Source organism: Populus euphratica, unplaced genomic scaffold (assembly GCF_000495115.2).
Source record: "Populus euphratica unplaced genomic scaffold, PopEup_1.0 scaffold20.1, whole genome shotgun sequence".
Classification (NCBI taxonomy): domain Eukaryota; kingdom Viridiplantae; phylum Streptophyta; class Magnoliopsida; order Malpighiales; family Salicaceae; genus Populus; species Populus euphratica.
In genome coordinates this window covers 2,106,723-2,126,928 of record NW_011499854.1, presented here as the reverse complement: position 1 = coordinate 2,126,928, position 20,206 = coordinate 2,106,723, and the positions used below count along the sequence as shown (strand labels likewise).

Genomic DNA, 20,206 nt, shown 5'->3' with positions numbered 1-20,206 from the left:
GCATGATGTCAGACCGAGGGTAGCTTCTCCTCAACTCGTAGATTTCCATATTTTCAGTCAATGCCCACTAATATTTGTATTAGCAAAAATATCACTTTAGCAGCGCTCAGTTTATGCCCATGGGAGCCCCACCAAGCTCATAGACCGGGTCTTGTTTTGCTCCTCTGTTACTGCTACGGTTCAACCTGTCTCTGGTCTTTTTTTCAATCTAATAATGCCACGTGATGTTCTTAGCTGTGATTTCGAAGGCATTATTTGGCATCCAAGTTGGCTCCATGATAATTCCTAGTGATTTTGAATGCATCGTTGTAGGGTTCATGAAATTTGGACTGATTTGGCATGTGTAGATGCGCGCTAATATAAACCACGTGAATCGCCAGAAGATTCTATTCTACTTTCTAGAATGCTTCCAATTTCTGCTTCCAAGTCAAAATCAAATCTTGTGCATCAAAAAAGTGATCGGACCGCTACAACTCTTTCAGGGTAAATAAGGAATGACAGAGAGTGGAGCCCACTGTGAAATGCCTCCACCTTTCATCTTTGCTTTAAATAGGTAAATGATTTTATTTTTTGTGTTATTATTTTGGATGCAGAAGAAAACACGATAGAACAAGTAGAAATTTAATGAATATATTGATATATGAATGTATAAATTCCTCATCAATATTTAAGAAAATAATTGAAAAACTATCTAAATTCTTATTAAAAAAATTATTCTCGATGAATAAAAATTATATTAAAATATCACGTGAATGCATTAATTATTCCTATAACCATCGAAAGGCCAGCTAGGATGGAACCTAGTGGGACCAGACACCATAAGTTGAAACAGAGTTTAACAGGACAAAAGCTGTCCTTGTGAAATGTTCGAATGATAGGAAGATGTGGTGGATGGCTCTTTTTTTTTTTGTACTTTTTTTGGTTATATTGGTGAAATGATGCAAAAAATAATAATCAAATAATATAATCCGTACATGCTGTAATTAAAAAATATTATATTTATAGCTTGTTATATTTACAATAGCAATATTAAAAAAAAATACGGTAATGGCTACAGAGAGAAGTTAAAAAAAAAATAGAGATGCATCGAAATTTTAATTATAATATCCTTAATATTATTGTAAATTTTTTTTAAAAAAATAGATTTAATAATATTAAAAAAAAAAATCAATAATAAATTAAGTGGAGTACATTTGCTTTCAAAGACTAGCATGTTACCCACTAACTTTAAACAGCAAATATGATTCACTCAAATTATTATTGGTGATATTTATTGGTTTTGTTGAATTTATTTTATTGAAATTTTTTTATGGTATTAATAGCATTATAATCTGAGTTTTGATTTATTTATAAATTTTTTTGTCTATTTAATTTTTTTATTAGATGTCGCTATTTTAAATAACAATAAGCTATAAATATCATATTTTATAATCACAAAATATATAAACTATGCTATTTTTTCAACTATGTTATTTCATGAATATTTTTAATTTAATGTGGTGTTTTTAAAAAAGAAAAATCATGGTCGTGAGTATATTTTTGACCTGCTCCTCCTCCTTTCTTTCTTTTTCTTTTTTCTTTTTTTTTTTTCCAATTGAAGGGTGTGATCATCCTTCTGTGAATAGGGTGGCTCATTTTGAATCACTGCTGGCTGGCAAGCTGTGTTCCACGTGGCGCCACCAGTTACGGTGATGATATAACAGCTGTGCCTACCTCTCCCTCTCTCCCAGCTGTATTAACTATTACGGTCCACGGATCGATCAGTGATCACCCACCAATAAAAAAAATAAGTGTTTTTTCGATTTTGTCATTGATTTTTATTGTTGGCTTAAACAAGTTGCTGTAAAAAAATAATCATGGGTGCCCTTTAGATTTTCCCATGAGTTCAATAAAATCTCACATGAATACACGATCTATATTCATTACATCAATTGATCTTGAAAGTTAACGCATTGTTTATCTTGTTATGTTAGAAAATAAATTGACTCAGTTGATCATGTCATCAAATCTATCAACATAAATATATTGATATGTTTGGTGTTATTGTTGCATCATCATATATCTTATAATTAATCTTATTATTTTTAAAATTTTAATTTAGATTTTATAAACAATATGCATGCATTTAATAAATGATGTAAGGATAGCTCACTTCTAAACTAGTAAATTAGTATAATTCAAATTTGACCCCATTTGTTTTTGCAGTTGTAAAACATTTTGGTAAAAGTTGAAATTTTTTTATTTGAAAATATTATTTTTAGATATTTTTATATCATTTTAATATATTGATATTGAAAATAATTTTTAAAAAAATAATAAAAAAACATTTTGATTTATTTTCATGTAAAAATCACTTTAAAAATTTTTAAAAAAATAATTAAAAAGCATAGAGATACTAATTAAGAAAATAACCATGCATGCTTAAATTGGAAATGCAATGGACAGAGGATGGAAAGATTTATGAAACTTGGTGCGTGGAAGTGGGATCCATTTCAGCTCACCATGAAAAAAAAGTGGGAAATTCCTATAAATAGCAAAAGGCTGCTTTGATGATGTTGCCAGGAAACCAAGGACACACCTCCAAAGTTAAGAAAATTCAAATTTGATGTCTTTATACTTTAGCTGGCTGACACTATTTTATAGTCAAAAACCTTTCCCGTCTTTAACCCAACTTTCCCTTTCCGTTCTTCTTCTTGTTCTAGCTTTTTTTGACAGGAAATTCTCAAACTGTTGTGTTGTCCTAAAGCTACCGGATATTTGAAATCAAGTTTTAATCTGTTTTTTATTAAAATAATTTTATTTTAAATTAATTTTTTAGTATTTTTTAATTATTTTAATAAACTAGTATCAAAAATAAAATTTTAAAAAATAAAAAAATATTTTAATATTTTTTTAAATAAAAAATACTTTAAAAAATAACTAGTATTATCATCTTAAACACTCTTCTCGTTATAAAATACAATACATGGATTTCATAATTTGATTGTTACACGTATTTTATTTAAACTTGTGGTGGAATACATTAATGGCCTGTCTTTCTCTTAGTTCCAGGGAATGCCAGTAATTAAATTGTTTTTCTTGTTAAGGACCCATATGTTGGATTAATCCATAAGCTCAATTTTGCTTGTGTTCACATCCACTTGTGCACGCAGCAAATGTTTATAATTGGAGGCTACATTGCCTTACAATGGCTGCTAATAATGCCATGTTTTTTTTTTTTGGAAAAGAAAAATGCAATAAATATTTTTTTGAAAAAAATATATTAAAATGGAGGGATATTAGAATTCAATGCATATTAAATCAATTAGAAAAACCTTTTTTTTAATGAGCCGAATCCATTGAAAACATTTCATTATTCTGTCACAAACGATGGCTTTTTAATAATTTGTAACTTTGAAATAGTGATTTTCTGGATTATAAATGAATAGTTATTTTCTAAATTTTTTGGCTAATTAATATTAAAACTGCAGGATTTTTTTCTCTAAATCTTATCTGAGAAAAAATTAACATGATTAATATTAATCTCAGCAGTAAATCCATTAATTCAATGTATAAGATCGGTTAGAAAATCATTAAGGAAATAATATTTAGTAGCATAATTAATTGCATGATCACTATTAATCGATCTTAAATGAATAATCCTGGCAATCGTATTTGTTCATCTATTTTCTGGTGCTTGAATAATTCAATGAACTATTTATTATCTAACAAATTACTTAATTAGCTAGGATCTAAGAAAACGGTTAGGTAATTAATGTCACTTAATCAATCTCTTAATATCAATACAAACATAATTTTTATATATTTTTTTCATAGAAATATCAATCATTTATCATTCATAAAAATAAAAATAGTATATTTGAAACCTCTAAATTGAATTTAGTTCAGAGATTTCAATGAGATCTCATATTTAAAATCCTTTTTAGTTTTAAAATTTGAATTCCAAATGCAATTTAATATTTAAAAATATTGCAAGAGTAAATAAGAGGTCAATCCATCTTATTTAACCTTTTTCTAAAGACATTTGAAGAAATAGTATAAAGATAACAGGAATAATATAAAAAATAAAATGAATTAAATTTTATCTCTTTCAAATATAAAAAATTTTAAATTTTATCTCTTTCAAATATAAAAAAATTAATTTATTTATCAATTGAATTCAAATCAAATATTATAATTAAATTCAATTAAGAATTAATTCCAAACAATCTAAAAATTCCCACATAACTATTTAAAAATTAACATGGATTAGCTTGCTTAAAATTGTAATTCATAAAGCATGTTCTAATTTTGTTTTGGAATAAAAAAATCCAAATAGTTTTCAATAAAAGAAGCACGTCGAAGTGGTAAAATCAAATTGAATGGAATCTCATCGTGCTTGCTTGTTTTTACGGTGAAAAAAAAATATTGAACAGAATTAAACTTATTTTAAAAAATTAATTTTTTTAAATATATTTATATGTCAAAAATAATTTTTTTAAAAATACTTTCTTAATATATTTTTAAATTAAAAAATTTAAAAGTAATTGCTATTGGATTTTAATGTATACATGATACAATGTGTTTTTCAAAAATATTTTTGTTTGAAAATATATGAAAATAATTTTATTTATATTTTTTAAAAATTTTAATACAAGTATATTAAAATTATTAAAAATATTAAAAAAATATCAATTTAATTTTTTTAAAATAAAAAAACAAAACAAAATACTTAAAGTATAACTCTATGAATGAACATGTGACAAATGATGTCTTCAGGGAGAAGATTATAAGTTCCTTAAAAATAAATAGGCAAAAAGCCACGATTTTTAACAGCCAACTGACATGTACAGGCACAGGCAGGCAAGCTATTTTTATCAAGGAGACAGCAGTACAAGCCGTATTTCTGACAGAGAGAGAGAGAGAGAGAGAAACTACCATCAGATGAGACTTGAGAGAGAGAGACATTATTTATAATTTTATAAAAATAGCATTAAATAAATAAATAATATTCAACGACGCCGACGACCCAACAAAACCGAACGAACTAACCAAATTCTTACATACTTTCATATTTCTCTGTCAGACAGCCTTTTCCTTCTCGTCTCTATCACTTCTCCTCCTCCTCCTCCTCCTACTTTGCCTCTCCCCATCTCTCTCTCTCTCTCTTTCTCTCGTATTCAGTTTCAGGTAGGAAATTACTACCAGCTCTCTTTTACTGGATTTTTTCAAAATTTGAGTTGTGATGATGTAATAATCTATTCTCTTGAATTTGCGAAGTTTTCTTTCTTTTTCTAGTTTTGGTTTAGATCTTTTGGCGATGATAAGTCAAAGGGTGTCTTCCTTTTCCATTCTTTTCTTCTTTAGCTAAGCATGGAAGCTATTTTGCTTCTGCTGATTATTGATGTTTTTTAACTTGTTTGTGTTAGTTGATATTGTATTTAATGTTTTCTTGGACATATTTTTTCGTTTCTTGATTTTATTGTTTTTTCATTGAATTTGGTGGATTTCACAGCTTTTTGTTTTTTATGTTGATTTCTTGCCTATCTTTTCTTTCTCTTTTTTCTTTCTCTTTTGTGTTTTTATTTTTGATTTTGTGGGATTTTGGTGATAATGGTGGTGGCAGTTCAGATTCTTTTTTTTTTTAAAGAAAAATTAGTAAATGTTGCTGATATTTTACTGTTACTGATGGAAGCTTTATCTTTTATCTATATGGATCTAATTACTTTAATGTAATGTAAACGGTAATTGTGAGCTTATTAAAGTCAGTTCAGGGGTCTAAAACTTTGATCAGATTTTGACTCTCTAAATTAAGTGCTCATTGAATTAGAGAGTTAGTGTGAGGAGAATTGACTTGGTGAGTTTGTTTGTAGAATTCTGCATTTGAGAGGAAGAGAGAATGTCAGGTGGAACCCAGAAAAGTTTGAGGAAAGCACTTGGTGCCCTCAAGGATACCACCACTGTTTCATTGGCCAAAGTCAATAGTGATTACAAGGTATTTTACTAGTTTAAAACAATCATGAAGTTGTTGTCGTGGCTATTTAAAGTTGGGTTTTGTTTTGAAGTATTGATCTTGTTGGTTTGGTGGTTTTTGCGATTTCAGGAATTGGACGTTTCTATAGTGAAGGCCACGAATCACTATGAGCGACCTGCAAAAGAAAGGCACATTAGAGGTACATGAAATGCTCTCCTTAATCTTACAAGATAGGAAGTTGGGAACAACATATTGATTGTGGCAGTATAAAATGCGACGTTCTAGAGAAGGAAAAATTTGATGGATGTGAAGCTCATGTGCTTTCTATTTGATTCTCTTTGCAGCTATTTTTGCTGCCGTTTCAGCTACTAGACCTCGGGCTGATGTTGCATATTGCATCCATGCTCTTGCGCGGCGTTTATCGAGGACACATAACTGGGCGGTATGTGCAACAGCATCATATGAAATCTTATGTGATTAGATAGCTATGAATAGAGAGGTCTGAAGTAAATTAAGTGCTATTCTGCCTATTTAAGTGTCCAAATCTTCATGCCGTGGTTGGAAATAAATTTTTTGTTTTGGCTTCCAGGAACTTCCTCTTTATTTTTTCAAGGTATTCACCCTACTAGAAAATTGGAAAACACCACACAATGTTCCTTAGGTATTTTAATTGCTAACAAAAATTTTGATGTAAACCTGTCATTGGTAAGTTACTCGATGGGGATTATTGTTTCGTTGGTTTTTCTGTTGGCAATGAAAGTTGCCAACATATTATTCGCACCAAAAAATCAGATTTATTGCCCATTTTTCATTGAAAATTAATTGCCAACGGAATTTTCAATCACTGATTCCATTGAAAATGCCCAAACTTTCTGTAACTTTCCGATGAAATGGATGCGAAATTGCCAACATAAATGTTGATGGAATGAAGCTATCCGTCGCTGATTCCATCAGTGTTTTCACTATTTTTTTTGGTAAGTTGTTATGATCCCCTAGCTAACCTAAACATACAAGAAGAAGAAGAAGAAGAAGAAGAAGCATCTTCAAGTCAATAATTATTCACATAAAACTCATAACCACAACAAAAAACAATCATGGAATTATTGAAACAATAAACACATATTGGAAAAACATAACATTATCCAAAAAATATAAATGTAATGCATTATTAAACACTAACAAATGTCTTACACAATTTTAATTTTATTACACAATGAAATGTCATATCTAAATCAATTCAACACTACTTTTTAATTAGAATCCTTCTCTTCATGGTAATGGAGGAGCTCGAGTCAAAGCTCAGTTGGATCCAAAGAAAGGATATATTATAGATGCATAGAAAGATTAAAGTAGATGAATGTCAAACGTTGGTTAAGCATTTTAACTATGCAAATAATAAGATAAAGTATTGCTCTCATCAACTAGGGACTTGTTCTGAAGGGATAAATTTTGTCAGCGTTTCAAGGGTGGTTTTGCTTAGTGTTGTGTGGAACCCATCAGTTGAAAGGCAAGCCATCAAACATGCCTACAGGCTAGGACAAGAGAAAGTTGTCTATGTTTACCATCTCATTACATTAGAGACAATTAAAAAGGGAAAATATTTTCACCAAGTTAAGAAAAGGCGATTGTTAGAGCTGATGTTTGATTGCACAAACAAAAGTGGTAGTCATCGGAAGTTTTATTTGATAAGGAGGACAACAGAAAGGATAATATTCTGGAAAAGATGATTTAACATGACAAGCTCAAACCATGTTTAAGAATATTGTACAACAACCAAAAGATAGTAATCTAGTAAAATCTTTTGGCTTAGATTTGTAGTAAATCTTGCCGAATTCTGCTACAATATCCTCATTCTTCGAAGCTGAAAGGTGCAAATGTTTCATACTATTATGATTCTGAGTGTATATCATTTTAGAACATATCAATGATTTATTATAATGTTATGTTTAGATAATTTTCTTTTTATTGAAGGGAAACCTCAGGAATCTCTATGTTAGTTGATAGTCTTTACATCTTCTGCATTTGAATGACAAGCCTTTAACTATTTACGGATCAGATGCTGACTTTGTTGTTGTTAGCGATACACTTTACTCCATTAAAAAAAAAAATGATGTTAGATTTATTTTGATGTTACTTTCATTTAGTTTGAGTATCAATTCTCTATTTTTTTTCGTTTCTTGAGTAGCAAGAATATCCCAAGAATTACTAATTTTTTCAATTCAAACTTATTGACGAGTCGTGTGAGTTGGATAAGAATAAATAATTTATTTAATTCAAGCTTATTCATCATAAATTAATACATTTTAATTATTATCAACTGCAAAAAAATAAATTTTCTTCAAATTTCCAACTTAACAATAAAATTGACAAAATACAATTAGTACCCATTAAATTACCCATTATTTCTTCAATTATAACACATTTAAGTTACAAGATCAAACTCAATTTTTTCAAAATCTCAAACAAACCCTAACATAAAAATTAAGCATTAACACAACAAAATTATCTAGAAAAAATTGTAAAACACTTAAATATACAAGCAAACAACAAATATTACAAACAATTTCAATAAATTAACTTAAAATATAAATGAATTAAAAAAATGGTTGGGTTTATAAACTTGGTGGTGTGAGACTTGACAAAAAATAGAACCAAGAAACGGATGTTGATGCTATTGACAAATGTTGGTCGACGTTGGTGGGTTGAAGGGCTGGATTTGCAAGAGGGCTGCTGGAATTAAAAGATGGGGCTGCTGCTGTTTTTTTAGCAATTGAAGATGAAGAATGTGGGGAAAGAGAGAATTATCAGGTTTTAATGATGATATAAATTCCATCGGCATTAATAACATGTAAAATTCCCGATGGAATTGCAAATAAAATTTTAATTGATTTTTTTATCTTTTTTATTTCATCGCTATTTCCATTGAAAATTATTGATGTTCTGTTGTTATTTTCATTGGAAATTATTAATGGGATATTTTTCATCGGGTTTCCATTGTTATTTGTTAATTTTTTGGTTGTGTCAAATATTTGCCAGAGTTCCTGTTTTCATTGGAATTCAGTTAGGGGATGGTAAATGCATAAACTGCTGATCATAAGCAACATTAACCCGCTGGATGTGTCACCTATTTTGAGAACTAGACCGAAGGCATCTGATGCATCATTTAGCATGATAGTTCATATCTTGGAAAAGTTAATGACCACCTGAACTTCCACCTGACAGAATAATATATATCTCTGTGGTCTTTGTTGTTGCAGCACCACGTTTTTGTGGTCTTCTGTTTCACCAATTTCAAAATTAAGTAGCAAGAAAATCTTTTTTACATGAACAAATAAGTGAAAGTTTCTTCATAAGCAACTCAAATTTATAGATGGGGGATTGGTTGACATTTCGCCTTTCTACCTCTATATCCATCTTGTTCTGAAACAGAAAGATTTAATGACGTTTATCCTTGAGAAATTTAAGCAATTCATGTCAGTGGTATCCGTAGTTCAATTTCCAATATTCATGAATCCTGTGGTTCATTTTATGGAAAGCATTTGTAGTAATTCATGAATAAATTGCTCACTTTCCAAAGTCATTGCTTTGAGTGATTTGATGTTCACCTTATGTCATATGCGTAGGTGTATTTCTGATCTATCCATGTGTTTTCCTACAATGTGTTTGACCTGCTGCTAATTTTTAGGTTGCATTGAAAACTTTAATTGTTATTCATCGTGCTTTGAGAGAAGTGGACCCCACGTTTCATGAAGAAATCATTAATTATGGAAGAACCCGGAGTCATATGCTTAATATGGCTCATTTCAAAGATGACTCCAGTCCGAATGGTATCTTTTTTTCTTCTTGGTGAAGTGATTATTCTTGTTAAATCATTGTTTATGATGATTATTGTTATGTGCTGGACAGCTTGGGATTATTCTGCGTGGGTTCGCACCTATGCCTTGTTTTTGGAGGAGAGGCTGGAATGCTTTCGCGTGTTGAAGTATGACGTTGAGATGGATCGACCTGTGAGAGCTCATCTTTTTAATGTGACATATTTTAGCTCTCAATTTATTCTTGATTTATTTGTTGAAATCCCTGTTAAAGTTTATCATTTCAACCATTTTACTATAAATACTATTATGTGGACTTTACAGCACCCAAGCATTGACATTTGTAAATTTGAATTTTTTATTTAGGTAAAAAGAATTTTGGTTTTAGTTAGAAGGAATTGTTGCTACTTCATTTCAGCCCCTTTTATTCTCAAATAGCATGAATGTTTGTGCTAGATGTGTCATCGAAAACTGTAGAGTTTCATTGATAAATCTTTTATGCAGAGGACCAAAGATCTGGACACTGCTGAAATACTGGAACAGTTGCCAGCTTTGCAACAGCTTCTTTTCCGTGTTCTCGGTTGTCAGGTAAGTGATCTTCTCAATTTAAAGTGAAAATATAATGGTTTTCTCGATTTAGGATAGAGTTATTCATGAATGCCTTTTATTTTGTATTTCGATGGGCAAACAATTTTGTACCATTTGTGCAGCCACAAGGTGCAGCAGTCAATAACTTTGTCATTCAGTTGGCACTTCAACTGGTGAGTGGACTTTGTAAATCATGCTTATGCTGTGTAGCTGGTTTAACATGCAGAGGTTTTTTCACTTCTTACAGCTTACACTTTTTGTCATCTATAATAACAGGTTTCTTCAGAGAGCATTAGAGTTTATCAAGCTATAACTGATGGTACTGCCAATTTGGTTGACAAGGTAAGCAAACATCATTGTTTGTAAAATAAATGTTTGTTTTTCAGGTCTGAAGCTAGGCTATTGAGAAAATCATGTGCTTACAATATTTTTTATGGATGACAGTTCTTTGAGATGACGCGCCTTGATGCTTTGAAGGCTCTGGAAATATATAGAAGGGCTTGCCAACAGGTAATATCTTCTTGAATGCTGTGCAAATGACAGTTTAACCATCTCTTAGCGTAGCTGTTCTATATGTATTTCCATGGTCTACTCTTAAACTTTCTGCTTATTTCAGGCAGAGAGACTTTCAGAATTTTACGAGATATGTAAAAGCATGGATTTTGGACGTGGAGAACGGTTTATAAAGATTGAGCAGGTTTGCATTCTCATTTGTGGTGTTTTCCGGGAACATATATTTTTTTAGGATCCTTCTCTTTTATTCTAGTTGACTAATTTTTTGTTGATAATGAAGCCCCCTTCATCATTCCTACAAACCATGGAAGAGTATGTGCGAGATGCTCCAAGGATGTCGATAGCTCGAAAGGATCAGGTACATAAATTCTGTGTGTAATAGATTTTTGTTGGAGGGAAGAACAGAACAGCAAAGGGGCATCAGATATCATTTATGTCGAAAATTAGCTAAACAAAACTTTTTATGAAATCAGTTAATTGACAATGGAGTGGCTTTCTCAAAAGGAAAACCTCTGCTTTTGCCTGCGCACCATGGGCACAAAGTGATGCATGCGATGTTACTGAATGTTACATGGCAAGGCATGCTATAAACCTCTGTCAAATCTATTTTCACATGAATTTGGCATAAATAAAAGTGCATGCGTTTCTAATGCCAGCATGTAAGATTTTCCATGTCCCCACTCTCTGTAATTTATAAATGTCCTATTTTTCCTTTCTAAAAAGTAATAACTAATATTTGTATATATCTTTAGTCCCTGGTTTATGCCATCACCTTTTGTTATGTTCATGCAATAATGATTATTGACAATGTAATCTTCAACTTTGCAGTTTGTGGATAATAAAATTGCTGCTCCCAAGGAAATCTTAGCCATAGAGTACAAAAAGGAATCTGGGGTAGAGGAGGAACACCCGCCATCACCACCTCCACCTGAACCAGTAAAAGTGGAAGAGCCTGTAGCTCAACCTCCTGATTTGTTGGTAATTTCTCAACCTCTGTTTCTTTTGATTTGGATGTGGTATTTCTTTTCCAGAGAAGATTCTGAATGTTTTTCAGTTCCCTTATGAGCTGCTCTTTCCCTCCTTTTGGTGTAGGGTTTGGGTGATCCTGTTCCAGTTGCTTCAGAGCTAGATGAGAAGAATGCCCTCGCTCTTGCTATTGTTCCAGTCGGTGAGTTCCTTATGATGGTCCAATCTTACACGCTTTTGGATTATGGCTCAAAAGTTTGAGAACTCATTTTAAATTTGATTGTAGCATACACTACAAGATGTGTAGCTACTGTGTGGAGACATACATTGAAAATCAACCTTATTGAAGGCAAACCCTCAAACATTAAGACTTAAAATAGGATGAAGACCATGGCTGTATAATTTGATCGGATTAAGTTCCACTGCAATAGTTTGTTTGCAATAGTGAATCAGGTTTTATGTTTTGGTGTTTTCTGTTGTTGCAGCTGAACAACAAAGTACTGCTATCCCAAGTCATGCAAATGGAACTACAGGCTGGGAATTGGCACTTGTCACAGCTCCTAGTTCAAATGAAAGTGCCGCTGCTGCTAGCAAACTGGTAATTTTCCATAATTGGTTTCCTGTATGCAATTAATATCTCACTAGAACAATTTCAATTTGTCTACTTCCATAGACTTGGATTGTTCATTTGAACAACGTATGCATTAGCATTCTGGTTATGCTGATTTTTATCACTTGTGTTGACACCAAAGGCTGGAGGGCTCGATAAACTTACATTAGACAGCCTCTATGATGATGCAATTAGAAGGAGCAACCAGCCTGTGAGCTTCAATCCTTGGGAGCCAGCCCCAATGGCTAATCCCATGATGCAAACAGCTGTATATGATCCTTTCTTTGCCTCCAACGTGGTGGCTGCACCACATTCAGTGCAAATGGCACAAATGGCAAGCCAGCAGCAAGCTTTTATGTTACAGCAGCAGCAGCAGATGATGATGATGATGGGCCAACAACAGCAACCTTCAAATCCTTTTGACAACCCTTATGGAAGCAGTGTCCACCCCTATGGCTCAGGTAGGCCGCCTGTTCAAGCATACAATCCATATTCGGGCCTTATTTAGAAGCTTTGTGCAAAGCACATTCTTTTTATGGAAACACGTGAAAGAAAAATCTTGCGAGAGCAGTCGGTTTTGGTTTTTGAGATTGGGAATGCTTGAAGACTCGATAGTTGTGTACCGCATGCTGTGTATGTGCAGTAGTCAGTTAGAATGAGATTCTTCTTCAATAACTAGTGAGACAAAGGACTGTGGATTAGCGATTATTTGCTTTGAAGGTTAGTAATAATGCTTTTCAGACAACTATAGCGTTTTCAACCTGCTTTGTTGTTGATGATGTTCAAGCAGGTATTTCATATCTTGTTATTTTCCCCCCCGTCAGGTTTACTTGTAGATGATAGGAATGATATGTAATCTCTGTGATTATTACCACATTTATGTAAAAAAGAACACCAAGTTTGATTCGTGACTCAAAGTCTCAGCACCAGATATCATTGGTTCTTGTAACAATACTTACTATTCTCTGTCTACTCTTGTTTGCCCCACAATTGGAGCTTCTTTGAACTTGTCAGGCCCCAGAATTTTGGAGTCAATTTTGTTGTGTTGACAAATCCGAAGCTTTCTCATTCTCTGTGTGTATTACATGAATGGAGGAACTTATTCATATTTGTCAGGTGAACAACCCCTTCTGATATGGGGGATAAAAGAGATTCATAGTCCTTGCATTTAAAAAAAGCTAAGCATGTTCAGTTTTTACGGTAGAGCAAGACTCGGTGCACGATTTTGCCTTCCATGATTGCAGGGGAAGGGCGGAGTTTTTTTGGGGGCAAAACGATATTTTCACGAGTTTATAAATGTTGTTATCAATTTGTTTGGGGTACATGGTGAGATTATTAATTTACCCTTTAAAAGCAAAAAATATAGCCTGTTTTTAAAGTATTATTCTTTATTATTTTATTATTAAAAATTTTAGTTTGTTATTTTTTAAGATTTATTTTTAATGAGATTAGTTTTAAACTCATTACTAGAATTATAATTATAAGTTTTGAATATTAATACCAGTTCATCTCAATTTTCTTTTTAGGTTTTTTATTATTTTTTTAATTTTATTTTTTAATATTTAAATTATTAAAAATTGATTTTTATATTTTTATTGCTTTATTTTCTATATGACTATCTTAGTCATATATCTAAAGTCATAATTAACCTAATTTAATTATAATTTTTTTCTTTCAATTTTTTTTTATATTAAATTATTTGATGATTGAGCTATTAATTTAAGTTACCTTAATATTACAGTCTAGTGGTAAATTATGTATGCCAATCTAGATATATTTTGATTTTTTTTAATAATTTTTTTTATTTTTTATTTATATCATTGAAATTATACAAACCTATTAACTTAATTAAGTTAACATTGTAGCATGGGCACCCACCTAGTAATATATGCCTGCAAGATCTTGATTTTGTGCAAAAATTATGGTTGGTTGTTTACTTAAAAGGTAATTGATAAATAATATTTTAATATAATTTGTTTAAGAATGTTATTGTAATTGTGATTTAAAATATTTTTTTATTTTTTAAAAATTATTTTTAAGATCATTATATTAAAATAATTTAAAAATATATAAAAAAAATTTTAATAAAAAAATAAAATTTAAATTTTTTAACAAATTGAATCGTTGTTATTGAGGATGGCCGTATAAATGAAACGAAGATGAGTGATGGTGGATTGCCATGGTACATCTCTCTACAAGGTCCTTTTTCCCCTGCGTCACAAAAACCTTTACTCGGTTTTTTTTTTTTTTTTTGTTTTTATTCGTTGGTGAAATAATTGCAACCCGTGATGATAAATGAAAGAGAAAACTCAAAATTAAATTCATCGATTCATGTAATAATGTATGGTAGTGGATTCCTCGTGAGAGGACAATACACTGCCATAGGCCAACTATCCCTCGAGAGACTGCTCGCTTTTGCAAAATTACTATTCTTTTGTATTCACTGGCTTCGATTATAAATTATAAAGCAAACAAAGGAAGAGAATCATATACAGGGGCGGAGCAAGAAAAAAAAACTAAGAAGGGCCAAATTAAAAATTAAATTAAATTTTTAATTATTTTTATAATATTTATAAGGGAGGGGGCTGGGAAAAAAGTTTCTTGCAGGGGCCGGGGCCCTTGTCAGCCCCCCTGCCTCCGCCACTGATCATATATATATGTGTGTGTGTGTAATGAATGTGAGGATGTCTTAATTTTTCCAAGTTAATCATGCTTGTTATTAATGATAAAGTAGACACCTTGTTTAACAGTGTGATCATTGACATTGAAGATTTATTTTCTACTTTTATAAAAATTCATATTGGCAACATAACACAAATTACAAAAAAAAAAAAAAAGGATACACTTTATACATGTCAGCAATTAAAAAATATAAAATTTATAATTTATTTACTTTATTAAACACTATAACAATAATCATGATTGACTTAAAAAAAACCATGAAATAGTACAATTTATATATTATATTTTATATTATCTTGTACATCATTGTAAATATAATTTTATTTTTATTTTTTTAATCTTGTTTTCATTGTTTATATTTTTTTATATTAAAACAATAGTCAAACACTATAACTATAAAAAAAACTCTAGTTATACTGAATAAAAATAAATAAAAAATTATTTATCTCAAGAATATTTCCAGTTTCCATAGATTTTTAGATTTGATCACATTATTAGTTCACATAAACACTAAATCATTTTTCTCATCGTATTTTAATGAATAAAGTTTTCATCTGAGAGCTTAAAAAAACCATTAACATTGAAATAGATACATTCTTCGGTTTTTTCTTCCAAAACCTTACTTTTTATCTGACATGATGGGAACAAACCGGCAAGCACAGGAGCCTACGACCAGTAGAGACTCAAAGCATAATATAAAATTGTATACTGAAAACCAGAGGATTAAGTCCAATTTAATCGGATATAGGAATCCGCACCCCTCAAAAAGTAGCAAGCAAGCAAGCAACGCACCTGTAAGCTTCGAATAAAATTATTATCCAATCAAAACTCAGCACAAAATCTGTACCAAAATCAGATTGTCAAAGCCAAACACCAAAGAACTACTACTAGAAACTACTCCTCTACACCTACTCCACCAGCGAAGAGGAACACAGCTTCTTCTCGCCTTCAAGTTCATCAAAATAAAACTTGAAATCTCTCACTGTTCTCAACTCAATGCCTTCTCTCTAACTACCCTCAAAAAAATATGTCTTGGCTTTTCAAATCACTCCAATCCAACGACCCAGGTTCATCCCCACACTCCCCTCCCCCTCCTTCAGTTAAAGACGACTTGTCGGCCATCGGTGTTTCTATCGGTCGTCAATTACGTGGGGTTGCTAACTTCCTCGCCCCTCCACCCCTGTCCCGTCCTGAAGCAGCCAAATCACAACTGTCCGATTCTTCTCAATCATCACGAGCTCTCATCGGGATTCGCAACGATCTTGCCGAAATCGGTGACAGTTTAAAATATGGTCTCTCTAAACTCACTTTTAATTTCTTGCGATTTAAAGATGATGATCATAACAACAGTGGTCAAGAAGGTGATTATGAGGATGACGTGGCGGGGATTGATGAGGAGGTGATTGGTTTTGTTAAGGAGATTTCTCTGAGACCTGAGTACTGGGTTGATTTTCCTCTACCACTCCAAAACGGTAAAAAAAAAAAAAAAAATTACTCTTCTACCACTCCAAAACGGTAAAAAAAAAAAAATTACTCTTCCTTTTTTTTTAAACTGTCAGTAGTGAATAATTGTTCTTTTTATTAATTATTTGTGACAAATGTGATATATATTTTAGTATGAAGTTAAAGAAAAAAAATGTGCATCTGCAGTGCAAGATTTTGATATATTTTTTAATTGATGTATTTATGGATTTTATATGGATTGTGGGATTTGAATCGTGTAAAGTAATTGATTTTATGTGAAATTTTTTTCAATTTTTGGTGAAAAGGAGTTTTTTTTTTTTTTTTTGCAGATTTTACAATGACTGATGCTCAAAGAGAACATGCCTCAAATATTGAACGTTTTGTTCCTAGTTTGGCACAACTTAGATATAATCTTAGGAGTGAAATGGGGGATGGCCGATTTTGGATGGTTTATTTTATATTGTTGATTCCAAGATTGAATGAAAGTGATTTCGAGATTCTATCAACTCCCCAGGTAAGATTTCTGTGTTGATATGTTTTATTCCTTTTATGCATAATTTGCCTGTGGAAGTAAGGGCCTGAGACAAGTCTTCAGGTTTCTTTAGCTGAAATAGTAGTGAAATCATAATGGGGGTTTGTTATTATTGTTGTTGTTATGGTCGAAGGGTGCTTTGTAGTTGTACTGCTGGTTTTGCTGCATTATTGCTTTTTCTCGACTAAGCATGGTCTGTGCGCTTGCTATGGCTTCTAGTGAGCATAGGTAGATATAGTCTCAGTAGTTTTTAACACATTATGCACACCGGCAGTTGCATGCAATTATCTTGAATGCAATTTATTTTAGCTACAATACTAGTGAAACCATAATTGGTGTCTGTTGTTTTTGTTGTTGTTGTAGATATTGTATTAGTAGTTGATAACACATTATGCACACCGGCAGTTGCATGCAATTATTTTGAGCCACAATACTATTGAAACCATAATTGGTGTCTATTGCTTTTGCTGAGCAGATAGTGTGCACTGCTATTTTTTTGTGACATTATTTATTTCGATCCCCAAATGTGCTGGTGGTGTTATGTGTCATAGGGTAGGGAAGACAATAGTTGATCTGCCAGGCATCTAGCAAGCATAAGCAGATAACGTACCAGTTCATAAAACATTTTGCATAGCTACTGTTTACATGCCATTGGTGTGGAGGGTTATATGGTTTCTGATATTTTGTGTCAGAATAATTGATGTCTTTGCGGTTGAAAGTTTTGAGAAGGTGACCTCCTTTTGTCACCTGATGTAATAATAATCTTTTATAACATGCAATCAGCTGTATTTTCATTTATGTTCTTGTAAAGTTGCAATGGAAATTATAGCTATAATCTACTCATCCAGAATCTGGAGGAAATAATTACTATCTTCAATCTTGATATTGAGAATCAAAACTAGAAGATGCGAGGATGATGGGACTTGCATATTTTTTAATAGTCATCTTAGAAGAGTGGTGGGATAGGGTTATGCTTGAAGAATTCTGAGAATATGCAGAACGAAGCATATGTGTGAGTAATTGGTAATCATGCTCACTTATTACTTCAAAACTCACCCCAGGGGAAACAAAAGTGCAGGGTTTCCAAATTTTAGTAAAATATGCCCACTTCTTTTTTCCTTATTTTGACATCATAAGACTTGAAACAAACCATCTCTACACCTTTTGATGGAATTGGTGTTTATAATTTGACATTAGAGCAAAGTGTTTCATGTGAAATTGGTTTTGAAGTTCCGAGGTTTCAGACATCTGAGATATTGGAAGAATGATCTTGTTAATTGTAAGTGAGCTATTGTGCTGTGCTAGTTGTATGTATCAAGTGATATGGACTGTTGATTCAGTTGGTATTGATTTCTTAAGGAAATTTAGGAGACTGAATCTTCAAGCATCTCTTAATTTAGGAGACTTGATATTCTTTTTTAGAGAAACTAAAACTTCAATATCCCAATAATGATCATAGTTTAGAGCAGGGAGCAACAGTCCTTTGTGTGCAGTGATATTTGTATTTCATTCTCGTGGCCATGTAATCTCATTAAACTGTTGACTTATTGGCAGATAGTTGAAACAAGAAATGTACTTCTAGAGAAGCTGCGAAACAAGAAGAATGTGAAGTTGGAAAGCTCCAAGAATTCTATCAGTGAGACACAAGGAGGGAATATAACATCGAGAGAAGAGGTCGCTGGGATTGTAAATGCAACTGAAGGCTTAAAAATTAATGATGAAGAGAATTCTAAGCAGTTTTTAAAAGAGCAAATTGATAATAGCATTTCAATGGATAACTGGAAAAAGCTTGAAGGTGAAGAGGATGTGTCATTCAGCGATCTGGAAGATGATTATAGTGATTCTTCAACAAGATTATCAGCTTCTAGGAAAGCACAGAGCATTAGGGCTCCTTCACCCAGTGGATCCAGCGATTGGGTCCAACTGAATGAAAGCTCTGACGTTCTGGGTGGTCTACGTAAAGCAAGGCAGTCATTTTCTCGTGATAAAGATTCAGATGCCGAGTCCACGGACTGGCATAAAGTTGATGAGTTTGATTAGACTATTGGTGAATGTTTGATAAGTGATTTTATTGTAAAGCTTCCACAATTTTTCCCCTTTCCCTCTGGTTTCTGCACTTGCAGAATCCCACCTGTTACGTTCGTTTCAACATTTTTTCTTCCTCCCTCTTGTTTCTTTACTCGTGGAATCCAACAAGTCACGTGTCCATTGTTCTTAGCTGATAATTAAGTCAGTATAATTACGTGTTATTCTAATGGTTTATGTTATTCTATATGTTTCAGTTAAGGAAGTATTGGAATTCTCCAGGTCATAACTTGAGGGCGGATTTTGTCACGATTTTATTTAGCGTTTGATTGCTTTATCTGATGCAAACCATTTAGGATTCTGTGCATAATCCGTCATGAGAGAAAGAAGTGCATGCATCAACCCTGGACTTGCTTCTGCTTGTGATTGATAGTGTCAATGACAAGAGATCGACTGCTAATCAACCGTATTCTTTGTTGCCTGACTTTCAAACATGAATGCATACAGGATGAGTTGCCTAGACTGAAAGGAATTTCTGATGGGATAATTTAATTTCTGGGTCATGGAGGATCTCTTGTTCAAAATTCCGAGTTTTTTATTCCGTCTATAAAGCAATTGGGCCTACAAGCTGAGCCGATCTTATATGACTACCATGGAAAACACTTGGACCAACGAAAACATACTCAAAAGGAACGACTAGGAATCATAATGTGAAAACTGAAGAAAAAGAAAGAGATTGCGTTTGCCCTCACACGAGCAGTGCGTAGGTTATGTCCAGATCTCAGTCTATCTTGTTGATTTCCTAGTCAAGTAAGCCTACCAATAGCGGAAGCAATGTCCATTTCAACCGAAACTACTGCTGCATGGGCAAGTCCAACCGCACCACAGCTATTGAGAAAATAAAAGGTCGCATATGACTGCTGCTGTCAAGAGGAAAGTTCTGATGAAAAGATGGAACCATCGTTTGCTTGATTTCCTTATCCTTGTCCAGACAGCAACTATAAAAAATGCGACAGCTGTTCAAAGCAACCAGAAGAAGAAATGGCAAACAAGAGGAATAA

The 20,206-nt window shown here is 32.3% G+C and overlaps 2 protein-coding genes across 4 annotated transcripts; both read left to right on the top strand.

Moving 5' to 3' along the window:
• The first annotated feature begins 4,979 nt into the window (after positions 1-4,979).
• LOC105122648 (putative clathrin assembly protein At5g35200) lies at positions 4,980-13,381 on the top strand. 3 transcript variants are annotated; one of them, XM_011021892.1, is made up of 16 exons: positions 4,980-5,169; positions 5,853-5,974; positions 6,083-6,152; positions 6,298-6,395; positions 9,639-9,780; positions 9,860-9,981; positions 10,270-10,353; positions 10,476-10,526; positions 10,630-10,695; positions 10,798-10,863; positions 10,970-11,050; positions 11,147-11,224; positions 11,695-11,844; positions 11,959-12,034; positions 12,318-12,430; positions 12,585-13,381. In XM_011021892.1, the coding sequence occupies exons 2-16, from the start codon at positions 5,879-5,881 to the stop codon at positions 12,948-12,950; spliced, it is 1,659 nt and encodes a 552-aa protein (XP_011020194.1). In that variant the 5' UTR covers positions 4,980-5,169; positions 5,853-5,878; the 3' UTR covers positions 12,951-13,381. The 3 variants fall into 3 exon arrangements, with proteins under 3 accessions (XP_011020194.1, XP_011020195.1, XP_011020196.1); XM_011021893.1 differs by having other exon boundaries at positions 4,980-5,173; XM_011021894.1 differs by having other exon boundaries at positions 4,982-5,169; positions 9,860-9,960.
• Positions 13,382-15,885: 2,504 nt separating this feature from the next.
• LOC105122647 (uncharacterized) lies at positions 15,886-19,430 on the top strand. The gene is made up of 3 exons (XM_011021891.1): positions 15,886-16,596; positions 16,918-17,102; positions 18,675-19,430. The coding sequence occupies exons 1-3, from the start codon at positions 16,152-16,154 to the stop codon at positions 19,158-19,160; spliced, it is 1,116 nt and encodes a 371-aa protein (XP_011020193.1). The 5' UTR covers positions 15,886-16,151; the 3' UTR covers positions 19,161-19,430.
• Positions 19,431-20,206: the final 776 nt, after the last annotated feature.

Bases quoted from the DNA above. Each gene is read 5' to 3' on its own strand.
- LOC105122648 (XM_011021892.1), top strand. From the start codon at position 5,879: ATGTCAGGTGGAACCCAGAAAAGTTTGAGGAAAGCACTTGGTGCCCTC. The intron at 9,982-10,269 runs GTGACATATTTT...TCTTTTATGCAG, and splicing joins TGAGAGCTCATCTTTTTAAT to AGGACCAAAGATCTGGACAC. The intron at 10,864-10,969 runs GTAATATCTTCT...TGCTTATTTCAG, and splicing joins ATAGAAGGGCTTGCCAACAG to GCAGAGAGACTTTCAGAATT.
- LOC105122647 (XM_011021891.1), top strand. From the start codon at position 16,152: ATGTCTTGGCTTTTCAAATCACTCCAATCCAACGACCCAGGTTCATCC. The intron at 16,597-16,917 runs GTAAAAAAAAAA...TTTTTTTTGCAG, and splicing joins TCCTCTACCACTCCAAAACG to ATTTTACAATGACTGATGCT. The intron at 17,103-18,674 runs GTAAGATTTCTG...ACTTATTGGCAG, and splicing joins AGATTCTATCAACTCCCCAG to ATAGTTGAAACAAGAAATGT.